The 12750-nt window shown below is 40.3% G+C and overlaps 1 protein-coding gene across 1 annotated transcript in view; it reads left to right on the top strand.

The window, feature by feature from the left end:
• The window catches only part of SNX30 (sorting nexin family member 30), a 47895-nt gene that overhangs the window by 29078 nt on the left and 6067 nt on the right, over positions 1-12750 (top strand). The window contains exons 4-6 of the mRNA XM_066181420.1: positions 2974-3132; positions 5532-5727; positions 7079-7278. Of these exons, the coding sequence (XP_066037517.1) occupies positions 2974-3132; positions 5532-5727; positions 7079-7278 (555 nt within the window). The remainder of the gene's footprint in view (positions 1-2973; positions 3133-5531; positions 5728-7078; positions 7279-12750) is intronic.

Genomic DNA, 12750 nt, shown 5'->3' with positions numbered 1-12750 from the left:
CATGGCTTCTGAACAAAGACCTTTAAAAAGCCCTATAGGAACTGAATTGGCAGGAAATAGCAACACTACTAGCATATTTTAGCTTGCCTGTCTGGGGTGGTGAAAGTTTCTCTGCCCTCCCTCCCTCTGTTATCAAGGAATAGGCTGTGTGAGAAGTATGTTAGGTTGATCTATGGTTGAGCACTGTTTAAGTCCTTAATTATGCTGGGACTTGCCTCAAGTGGAATAATAGTTGAGTATCTCAGAGATAAGAAGTACTTCACAAAATCATGTGACACCACTAACTGGCAGCAAATATGTTTAGTGAACAGTACAGAAAAGAAAGACAGTGAGCTTGAAAGCTTAAGGGGAAGGCATGTGTTAAGTGCCCATACTGTTTTCTCATGCATCATTCTCTGAACAGCTGGAACAATCACAGTTAAGTTTGTGCAGATTCTTGGGTACACCAACAGGTGCCCATTTCTTCCTGAAGCCTCCAAGGCTGTAAATAATAGTTGAGTAGCAGAAGGTGAGTCACAGCCAAAGAATCAAGCTGCTTTGCTCTGACCAGGAATTTGTCCCATGCAGAGCAGTAAACCTGGCATGAGTAGCTGTAATACTGGACATGGAACCGGTTGCAGAACAAGCCAGTATCTTAGGTACCTTTCTTCTAGAAAATCTGGAGATGAAAGGGTGTGCTGCCTATTGTATCTGTTTATGCACAACTTTGCAATTATAAAATCTCCCATTAATCTCCTTCATGCAGGGTATGGTGGGGAGACTGCTGAATGCTTTATGTATTTATTTTCTAGAAATTGATGAGGTGTAGAAGCCAAAGGCAGTTTCAGATACACTGACTCAAGTGTTTTCTGAAAAGATGTTTCAAGACAGTCTAAGACTATCTGTGTTTGTAATTACAGATACTGCAACCCCTGAAAGCCTTCTAACAAGTTATCAAAAGGGAGTTGTCTTTCTAATCTCAATATAGTGATTCTGCCAAAAATCTGTAGTAAATGATGTGTCTTCTCAGTGAAGTGTGTCATGACAGCCTACACTTAGGAGCCAAAACTAAGCTCAGTATGGGTTCCTCTTCATCTCTTTAGTTACTGAGTTACTTCTTTTTAAAAGATCTGAGACATTCTAATCTTTTCTTTCAAAAAGCAGTAGAACTGATCTCAGATCTTTCTCTAGACTAGAAAAGTAAACCTAACACAGCTGAGGTTCTTGTCCTTGGATGGTCTTGTTTGGATACTTGAAGCCATTTCTGATGGCAGTGAACTCGGCTCACATGTCTCAGTAGGGAAAAAAAATTGTTAAGATGAAAGACTGTAAGACTGTAAGACAGATAATTAACACAGTTAAAGCAAGATACCAGTTGCTAGCTGTGTGTATTGATTACTTGAGATGGACCTCCAGAGGCCTAAAATGGAAAGCAATGTACCTCCTGTTGTAGTTGAAATGGCAGTCTTTGTAACAGAGGTGCATTCTTCAAATGCCCAAACTTTAGTGATTACTCAGTGCCAGTTTGCACGTGTGTGGTTGAACTAGGGTTCTTTTGACTAGTCTTCCTTTCCCTCTTTTTTTTTCTTTAAACTTTTTTCTTTTCCTCCCTCACATGATGCTGAGGTAGTGACTTCCTAGAGTCCCACCTAAAGTTTACAAAGCAAAGGAAGATAGTTTCTTCCTACCTGAAGACTTACGCCCAAGGCATTATACTTCTGAAGAAGTCTAATGGTAGTGTACCTTACACTGGTTTAACTAGAACGACTGACTGATTTGAATGCTAAGCATAATAAGGTAAGTCTAAATTGTAAGAACCAAATACAATGGTCAAAATGTAGCTGTGTTGCAGCTAAGTCATGCTGACTGTGCTTTTCTAGGAGATACAGTCTTCATGTACAGCCCACATCAGTTTGGGTATAATGGGAAAGCAATATGGATAGATTTTTTCTCTTAAATTATTTTTGACACAGATTTTAGTTGATATACGCTTTGCAGAGGAGAATCCTGATTCCTGAATTGGGTGAAAATGGCTGTCACTGCTAGCCTAACTGTAAGCAGATTGTCTGGATGGACTGATTCACAAGAGTGAAATGTAAAGCTGATTTAAAATGGATATTAATCTTGAAGTCCATGCTGTCTCAGCAGAAAAAAAGCAGATCTAGTGGTAGAGCTGAAACTAACCATGCTTCAGCTTAAAAAGTTATCTTTCATCCAAAGTGGTACTTCAGAGTCTGTAATCCAAGTGTAACAGGAGGGACTGTATAACTAGGAAGTCCAGAGACAGTCTGGGCTTACATGTCAAACTGAACTGCAGAGATGAACTGATGGACTCAAAATAGTAAACTGTAAAAGTGGATGTATCATGAAGCCTTTGTCACTTACAGAAACATACTCAGGAAAGTCAGCTGTGATAGATGACCAGGTGTGCTCATACTTCAGAAAGGATCCAGCCATTTGCTGTGTTAAGCCCCTTGTTTGTTTTTGCTCAGTGTTCTCACTAAGGCTATCAGCCTTTTACAGGAGGGCCCTGTTCAAAAGCTCTAAACTGCTCAGAGAGGGTATGTAGGGAAGAAATAGAATTGTCAAATTTTCTGAGTTTCCTGAGAATGGGCAGCCTGCTTCAACACTGGATGGTGGCAGGGTGGGGTGTGCACTTCTCTTATAAATACAGCTCTTCTGGCATCTCTTTAGAGCTGGATCTTGAACATGGGTAGCAGTAGGGAGAACAATCTAAACTATGCTACAAGTACTTAGTGTGAGTACTGTCTGACTTGCCTGGTGTGACTCTCAGCTGAAGCCACTCAGTGGAATGGCTAGCCTTAGCCAGACCAGCTAAAGGATAATTCTGAGCACAGCTTGCCTCCCATCTGATGCATGGTTCCTGTTACAAACAAAATGTTTCAGTTCCTGTTAAGACTGGATTTGATGGCTTTGTTTGTTTCCAAATAACAGAAACAAGTTTTTGGTCTTTTGAATCTTGTGCTCTGACAGCCTCTTCCTGAAAAATTTGTGGTGAAGGGTGTTGTTGATCGCTTTTCGGAAGAGTTCGTTGAGACAAGGAGGAAAGCATTAGACAAGTTCTTGAAGAGAATAACTGATCACCCAGTGTTGTCTTTTAACGAGCACTTCAGCATCTTTCTCACAGCTAAGGTAAGTCAGTAACTTTCAAATGCCTTTGTTGACCTTTGCCATCCCTTCTGAAATTAGGGTAAAAAGGCATTAACAAAACTGCATGTGCAGATCAGAACTTCCTCTAAAATACAGAGTGTTGTTGGGCACTCTGTCTATTGTGTGTGACTGACCCTTGTGTGTGACAACAGTATGGGTTCCCCGTACTTGAAGGAAAGAGGAATGATCTCTGCAGATTGATAAACTGCATTCTCCAGACCTCCTTGTTTTGTAGCCTAGTACACACTCCTGTTATGCAAGAGAGAATAAAAATTCAGAAACCTGTAGACTTTAAAATTCAGAAACCTCTACAGCTTTAAAATCCTCTTTTGGGGAGGAGAGAAGGGGGAGAGGAAGAGAAGTCTCTCTTGCACAAAAGCTTGCAAATTTCTTGAGTTTTTATCTTGTCTGTACGTTTTATACTGCTTGCACTTGATGCCCTCAAAACTAAGTGGGAAGCCTCATTCTTACTTCTTCTCAGGCAACAATTTCATGCTTGTCTTCTGCATGACTCGTGCAGGAATGGTGCGATTTTCTTTGGCTTTCTTTAGAACTATATAAGACTAGGAGGACCTGCAGCTATGCTTGGGTTCTACCAGATAGGTGAGAAGAGCTGTAAAGGCATGACCTTCCAAAGTCGCATTAATCTAGTTCACTTAAAGGTGATGTTTGAGCTCACTTTAGGTTCATGCTCTGATTGCTGTTAGTAATCAATCTCCAACGTTCTTTTTATTTCCCCTCCATGTTGAACTTAACCACTGCAACAAGCCAGAAATGCAGAAGTTGTTTAGCATGTTAAATGTCATATAGCTGTGTTCCTCTTTTGATTTGCCCAAGCATGCTGCAGCTTCCTTAGCTGCTTTATTTTTCTTCTCCCACCCTGTGAAATGAATGTCAAGGGCTTCATTCTCTACTTTAGGAAGAGTTTGACTTGAGGTTACAGAGCATACTGAGAGGTGAGGGCAAAGGACACATGTTCTCCTGACTTTCTCTAATATTTGGTCTAGTGGTCCACTTGGTCTAGTGGAGCAGTGAGCTGTCAGTTTAGTGTGCTAGGACTTACTTTAGTTACTTCAGGAAGTCATAAGATCACCTCCTGGTTGGAAAAGAGAAACCAACGTTTCTTCATGTTCCCTGTTTGGACCTGTAACATACCAGAATTCTTGAGAGTGAGTGAGTGAATAATTTTTGCTTCAAGGATCTTTTCTGACGTCTGCTTGCTGCTTGCGCTGAGGACATGTGGAAAGCAAAAGTCAAACTGCATTTAAATGCAAACATAACTGAAAATTATGTTAACTGCTAAGGTGTCAGGTTTTCTTAATCAGACTTATATTTGACTTCCCTTAAATACTTGGAATAAATACCATAGTATATGTTTTGATGATGGCTGCTGGTTTCTTGGGGTTTTTTTTAACACCTAAGCTTTTAGTCTAGTCTGTAATAATATGTCTGAATTCTTGATCTCTATAGTCCTACATGGTTTGAACACATCTCTTCCTCAAGCTCTATAGGATAACTGAACTCTGGCTCCTGAGCCAATTTTGAAATGTTGAATACTGACCTCTGCTGGAAGAAGTAATGAAAAATTGTCAGCGTTTTGGCCAACTAAAACAATTTTTTCTGGTGTACTGTTAGGGTGAAATCCCATGAAAATTGTAGGCAAGCAGTCTTGTTAGCATGGATTATTTGAAACTTGGTTTATGCAAATGCGTAAAGGAGTGTGAAAGAAGTTTACACTTTCTGTGGAGGCAACATAGATGCATCTGACCCAGCCTGAGCTACAGTCTTTCTTGAAGAGAAGCTTTGCTGGTCTCCCCATACTGCATTTTTTCTGCATGCAGTCTTCACCTGCCTCCTGTTTGACCACAGAACTGGAGTGAGAAGGCTGCTTACTAAGTAGGTGTGCAATGTGTAGTTCTGTAATAGGTCATTAGAAACATCTGGCGCATCTGGTTGATACTGATATTGTAGTCATGGCTTAGAAGTATGTGTAGATGAACGATATGAACTGTTTTGGTGGAACCAGAGTTGTTAATAAGCCTGCTTCCCTGGTGAGAGTGCAGGAACATGGGAAAGTATGGCCACATGCAACGTTGGACTACTTAGTTATTTCTAATGTACTTCATACTATTCTCCTGGATAATTTGCCTCTGTGAAGCCTTGAAGCTGTGCTCAGCTGTACAGCATGTAGAAAGCAAGCCTTTGTTCAAGGCTGCATGTCACATGTAATCTCTTGCTTTCACAAGATTTGATCTTGACTGAAAGTATCCTTAATTGTATTAATATTTAAACATATCAGTGAGTATTCCTAAACATATTCTTTTTCCTTTTGGTTGGTTTTTTTGTTTGTTTGTTTGTTTGTTTTCTGTTTTAATTCCTAGGATCTTAATGCCTACAAAAAGCAAGGAATGGCTTTGCTGTCAAAGATGGGGGAGTCTGTCAAATATGTTACAGGAGGCTACAAATTAAGAAGTCGACCACTGGAGTTTGCAGCCATTGGGGATTATCTAGACACATTCTCTCTAAAGCTTGGTACCATTGACAGAATAGCACAACGGATCATCAAGGAACAGTTGGGTAAGGACCCAAGGTGTTCCATCATAATACTTCAATCTGAATGGTCTGTGTCTTTCTCTGGTTGATGCAATGATTAAGTGTTGGGGAAGATGAATCAGGGAAACCTTATAAATATGATTGCTTAGCAAAAGATTCTGAAAACATGAAACCTATAATCAAAATAGAAATGGAAGCTTACTTTAAGTTGTAGGATACTGAGTCTTAGTTACTATATAACCTGAAAACAATAGCCTAGCCAGCTGAAGGAGAATCCCTTTTGATTGAACAATACCTTTCTGCTGGCTAAGGGATCCAAAGGTCAACGTAGCAAAACAGAAAAGTCTAAAGAGTAGCTTTTAGAGTTTAAAGTATAACACAGTATGGAAATATAGTAGTTCTTATAGGCTATATGTAGATTCTATAGGATTTTGTGTCTTGTATTGGTTGGTCACTGTAAATTAGAATATTTATTACAAAAGGAGAAATAATGTATTGTAACAAGGACCTCATCCTCTTCCCCCTAGTCTTGCTCTCTCTCTTAGCACTCTTATCCCTGCTCTCTTACCTCTGCTCTCTTCCCCCTGCTCTCTGACCCCTGCCACCTCGCTCCCTTGCTCTCTTCTCTCTTAACTCTTACCCTCTTGTTCTTTCTACCTCTCTCTTTGGGACTTCCCTTCAGCCAAGGCTGGTGGCTGAAGGCAAGGCCCTTTTTACCCATGACCCTTGCAATAAACCCACGTATTTTAGAATATCTCAGGTCAGCAGAGTTCCTTCTCCCTGCCGACCACGGATGATCCTACAATTAAGACAATTTGTGCTGATGATTCTGGCTTGTAATAAGTCACACACAGGGCAAAATCTAATGCCAGTTCCAGGTTTTAAAAAGGCCTGAAACCTAACACAGTATCTGATACTAGCTCAACTCTCCAAATATTTTTTTTAAAGTTGAACTTTTTGTACCAACCTACTGTCTTACTGCAGTAATTTTTTGAAAGACGTTTGCAAGGTGGAGTACACCTTTTGCTGGAGGAGTACAAATAGAATTCCAAGATGAAGATAAGCTTTACAGGTCTGTCTTAGTAGAGTTAAGTTTTACATATGTTTAAAAAACTGACCTTGGCTAGTGCAAAGGTGCAAGTGTCTTCGTATTGGAAATATGTAGGAATGGTAAGTTAAGAAAGAGGCAACTTGAACCTGTCACCTGTGCAGCCATAGAACACTGTCTATTAAGAAGCTAATGCAACACAGGTCTTGACTCCCTGTGGGGATTAATGTTATCAAGATGGGTGCAAAATTTCTCCTATTTTGTATTTGCACATCTTTGTGCCTTTCTTTTACTCTGTTAATCTATTTTTCCATCTGCCTCTTTTAGAATACTTGGTGGAGCTACGAGAATATGGACCTGTTTATTCAACCTGGGGAGGGCTGGAGGTTGAGCTATCAGAGCCGCTGGAAGGAGTGTCTGCCTGTATTGGGAATTGCTGCACAGCTCTTGAAGAACTCAGTGAGGACATGACAGAAGACTTCCTGCCTGTACTTAGGGAATATATATTGTATGCCGAGTCAATGAAGGTAAAGAGAGCCCTGTGGCAGAAATCGCTGTCATCATGTTTGCCTAGAGTTAGCGAGTTCATTTTTTTTTAACAGTGAGAAGTGGACGTAGTGAGAAAAGTGGGGAAGTAAATAATACATTAAGTAGGAGGATATTTTCATAGTCAAAACAAAGCTAGGTATGTTTAATTGCAGGGTACTGCATGGGTAGCAATATCTGTCTGGTCTGCTTTTCAGTCAAGCCTGGGTCAGTACTGTAGGGCATACACAACATGTTGAGGAGTTGCCCCTTCAATGATGTGGCAGGTGGTACTCTATAGGAGACATCCTGTGGCTGCCTAGAATCTTTATTTGCACTGAAGCGAGTTGTGCTTCAGCTCGTCACTACAGAGTCACAGCCTGGTCTGACAGGAATTATAGAATTAGCGGTTTCTGTCACTTGTTTGTAGCAGAGTTGGGTGCCTTGTTTTAGAACCACGTGTCCAAATGACAGACCTTGTTTCCTCTGTCATCTCCATACCCTAGGCATGATATGTCTGTTGTTAAACTCTGCATACTAATAACTTCTTAAAGATAGTATTCTGTGACTTGTAATATTTCTAAGAACTTGATGTTTTACTGCTTACACAGATGTAATAAAAGCTACTTTAGTGTGGGGTTTATTCTATTGAAGTTAAGGAGCATTGGTAATCAATCACATCTAATGGGGCAAAGAATTACTGAGTAGACTTCACTAAAAAAATTGTATCAGGGGCTTTAGTTTGTCCATCAGAACTTTTCACCACATGCCCGTGGCACAGTATGTGTGCCATATATATATATATATATATATATATATATATATATATATATGTAGCAGTCCTGCTGTAGGGTATTAACAGAGAAGTTCCTTCTAAAGGCTTTCCACTTGGAACAGCTGTTACAAGGCTCTGATGTGCATTCTGTTACAAGGCAATGATATGGATTCCTTTACAGATCTAATGACCCACTGTAAACTTGCAGTCTGAACATGGTAGTCCTTCTCCATCTTAATATTAATCTCATCCTATGCTTCTCAAACTGAGAATTTAAACACTTACTTGTAGATGTCTTTTCCTAGCTTCAGGAGTTGTACATCTGTGTGATTAAAATATTCTTGCTGGTGGCTTTGCACTAATTCCGTGTGTATATTCTTTGCTTTTGTTACCATCGATTTGACCCCAGCATGAATGAGGTGTATTTTCTTTATGGGTTTATTAACAGTAAAGTATTGTTTGAACACAGTGAGCTGTAGGAAGCCTAGTCTCAGGATGTTTGGACTCTAGGAAGCGGATGTGGTTGGTGCGTGCTTACAAATAAACAGAGTCTGAGGCTAGTGTTAAATACTTAAACTCAGAACATCTGACTTTTGATGCTAAAAATGCCTACCAGAGATGGCATCTGAAGAGGCAAGCTGAACTATGAGAGGTGCTCTTCACAAATATAGCAGGGGAAATTTTTTTTAACCTAAAAAGCAAGGGTTTCTTTAGCTGGAGAGCTACTTTAGGCAGATAAACACCACTCACCATAGGCAGAGTGGCACTATAGACTTGCACCTAGGCTTCCTTTTGGTCATTTAGAGCGCTTTCAGAATGTCACTGTCTCCAAGACAATCGTTAACTGTCTAAAGTACTTCTTCAGCTAAAGAAACCCTTGCTTTTTAGCTTGAATTTATTAGACTGTTGACTTGACTTTCTAGTGCTCAGAAGGATTATGCTGTTTAATGTCTGGCTTGGGCATCTTACTAGCTTTATTCAGTCTAAAAATTTGAAAATCAAGAACAAGAACTATCATTAGCCAAGACAGACCTTTGACATTTTCCTTCCCTCTCAAATAGCAAAACTGAATTCTCACAAGTTCTACAAAGTACAGTTTTCTTCTGCTAGAAAACATCAGCCTGTTTCTGTTTCTGAAGTGAGCAGCTACTGAACAATCCTTGCAGAATGCATAATACCAAGTAAGTAACCAAGGTTAGTAAGGAGGTTACCCTTGGAGTGCAGGAGACTTCCTGTTGAAAGGGGCATCCTCTTCGCTAGCAGTGCATTCCTCTTCATCAGCTGCTGTGAGGACTATTTGTGAGATGAAAGTCTATTTCGATCTTTCAGAGCACATCTTTTGCACAGGGTACTTGATGGAAGGTAACTCTTTAGGTACTAGGAGTTCAGTGCAACCTTGAATCACTTTCTTTGTTGCACGCTGTACCCCTGGTGTAGGTATGGGAACATGATCTATAGAGCCTTGAGTAAGAACTGCCTGATTATCGTCCCTGTTCAGAGATAAAGAGGCCTTGATTTCTTCAGGGGACTGTTGTACCTAAGGGAAAGAGCCTGAGGCAGCTGCACATACGGAGTCAAAGCCCAGTAGTTCTGGTTGAATAGAGTATTAGCTGATAGAGGCTAGAAACCTAGCCTCTAGATTTGTTTGAAAGATTTGCAGAACAGAGCAGAAGCTGGTTATGGCCTTGAGTTGAAGTGTGTGCTGGAAGTGTCAAGAAGAGACCCTTTCCAAATTACTCGCTTTTGCTCAGCTCTTTTTAGGCCACACTTCTGTTCAGTTTTTATTTCTGCTGCACACAAAAAGATCTGGATAAGGTGAAGGGGGTCTGGAAGAGGACCACAAAGATGGTTGAGGGACTGAGAAGCCTGCTGTATGAGGAAAAGGTGAGAGAGCTGAGTATGTTCAACTTTGAGGAAGAAGGCTTAGGGAAAATCTTATCACCATCTACCTGTATTTAAGGATAGAATACAAATATGATGAAAGCTTCCTTTTCACAAGGATACCCATGGAAAAACAGGGACAATCAGTGCAAACTACTCTTGGGAACATTTTCATTAAGCACAAGAGGAGAATTTTCACAATGAGGACAATCAAGTTTTGGAATAATGTCCCCAGGGAAGTGGTGGATTCCCCAGCATTGGACATGTTTAAGATCCAGCTGGATAGGGTGCTGATCCATCTTGTCTAGACTGTGCTTTTGCCAAGAAGGGTAGGATGAGATAATCCTTGAAGTCTCTTCCAGCCTAGTATTCTATGGTTTCTATTAAATGGCAAGGTGATGTCTCAGTTCCTGGTGCAGGGAGGCCCTTGTCAACAAACATGTGGTACTGCATTTGCCAGTGTACGCTGGTGTTGCCCTGGGAGGCATGTGCAGAGGACAGAATCTCCTATACAGGATTCAGTACAGATATTATGATGTTACGTGACTTCTTTTTGCTCAACACTGCTAGAAAGATTTATCGTGTAATGTGATCTCCAGGGATGTTCTTGGGCATTACTTTTAACATGTTTAAAGCAAGGACCACATTAATAGGTAACTGTGTGTTTAAGGGCATCAAGTAAATAGAGATCCTCTTGTGATGTGTAGTCACAGTGGGAAGCTATGTGGTGTGCAAGCAGGATTGAAATTGAAATTTGAGATAGGAAGCTGATGGCAGACTCCTGAAGCTCTGTATGGGGCAAGGTGGAACGTTTCAACTAAATACAAAATGGTGAAGGACCTGCTGAAACTAGGCTGTCTTTTTTGTTTAGACACCACTGGTTTAGTTCTGACCTGAAATAACTGAAGCGTGTTGATTGAGTTTTGTTTCAGTATTGAGTTTGGTTTCTTCCAACTTTTTTTTTTTTAAATTTTTTTTTTCTCTTCAAGTGAAGCCTTAACTAGTATTGCATGGTCTGTGGCAATTTTGAGGATACTTGATGCAGAGCTTTTCATAAATGCTGCTAAAGCATCAAGGCATCAATCTAGAACAGAGGAGATTGCCTGGAGGTGCCAGAGGATAATATGGGACAAGTGAAAGGGAGGACAGTATTTTTTTCATCACCTACAGGTCGGCCATTGTGGGATACTTAAAACTGTATTCATAAGCTCATTGTTAATGGTCCACAGTAGGTGGACTTGAGCACTTAAGGGGAGTTAAGACATTTAGACACCTGTTCTTTGAATCCAATTTGTCAATAACTGTTAATCATTGGCTACTCCTGGTACAGATTCAGCTTCCCACACTAGCTCCAGGCTTCTAAAGGCAAAATGCAATTGCTGGAGGCATTTTTTTTCTCAGAAGAATTTTCAGTTGACTTGGGTTCAAGAGGCGATACAAAGTAGAAATACCTATTAAATCTGCATTGGCAACCTCAATCACTTAAAGGCCATCCCACATAGTTGCATAGATTCTAAAAAGAAGGGACAATGTTGTGGTTTTTCAAGCAAACACAACCAATGACATGCTTCTGCCTCCCTTTTTGGACCTAAAGGGAGAATTGAGCTGTTGAAGGTGAATTCTTCAGGTTTGTCCTCTTTTTGTTGACTAATCTAATAGTAGCTTTGTGGATGGGGTGCCATTCCAATTTATCATGGATTGAACTTTATAAGACTGTTTGTTGGAGTTCAAGGCACGGGGTAGACTCTTCAAACTGCCTTGGGGGGTCTGGGACCCCTGCTGGGAACCTCAGGAAAGCATTGTCTTTGACTTTAGCCTATGGGAAAAATTGACAACATTTATGGATGAAAAGAGAACAACTAAAATATAAATTAGATAGTAGTTTAGTTTGTCACAGGGTGAAAATTTGTAGTTTTGGGTTTTTAGAATGAAAGTAGATAGAAGCAAGATGGAGAATTTTGGGCGGTGTCTTAAGTTCTTCTCCTTCTTCTACTCCATCTTCTGCTGTGATGGGGGCACAGACATTGGTAGAATGTAGGTAATGTAAAAAATTGCGTGTCTAGAATTAGTAGTGATTATTGGTACAAAACTGTAAATATAGTATGTTTCAAGAGTTAATTGGGTTAGAAACCTTTAAGAGACCTTGGACACCAGGTCTCGTGTTCTTGGCAGCAGTGTCTTTCAGTGTGCTAAGCCTGGTGTAGGGCAGTGCGCTAACCTTCAGATAAAAAATTTAATAAACATCTTTCAAGACTGAGCTGCACAATCCGCTCTTCTTTCTAACTCTGGCACAGAACTTTGAAAAGGAAAAAAAACCCTAATTAGGGAAATCTTGAACTCAAAACACAAGACCTGGCGCCCAAGAACACAAGAACTGTTGATGGCAACATCTGTAGAGCAAGTGCATTGGTGAACTTTTCTTGACTTAAGAAGGAGGAGGGGGATGATGATGATGATAAGTAGATACAGGATTTGTATGTCCTTGATTGCTCTTAATTAGATCTAGACTGGCTGTTAGAGCTCTGAGGAGCTACTCTTTTGAAAACGTATTTCTGTAGGCAGCAGTGCATATGATTAGTCCTATGTTACTAGCCTTTTCTGGACCTGTTAAAATTACTAGTTACCCAATTTGTGTCCTAATGGGACAATTCCTTCTAGGTGACAGATGGGAAGACTCAAAGCCAAGTTAGCTGCAAGAGAATTTCAAATTTACAGTGAGTGTCGGCTGACTTCCCTCTGAGCATTTTTAATAATAACTTTGTGTCAACAGAGTAATTAAAAAATACTAGTTGTTTCTTTGTAAAACCTGAAGTGGTAA

The sequence above is a fragment of the Chamaea fasciata genome, unplaced genomic scaffold, assembly GCF_029207755.1.
Source record: "Chamaea fasciata isolate MVZ Bird 193981 ecotype frontalis unplaced genomic scaffold, bChaFas1.0.hap1 SCAF_4, whole genome shotgun sequence".
Classification (NCBI taxonomy): Eukaryota; Metazoa; Chordata; class Aves; order Passeriformes; family Sylviidae; genus Chamaea; species Chamaea fasciata.
The sequence above is the reverse complement of the archived record's forward strand: the minus strand, read 5'-3'. Positions and strand labels throughout refer to the sequence as shown.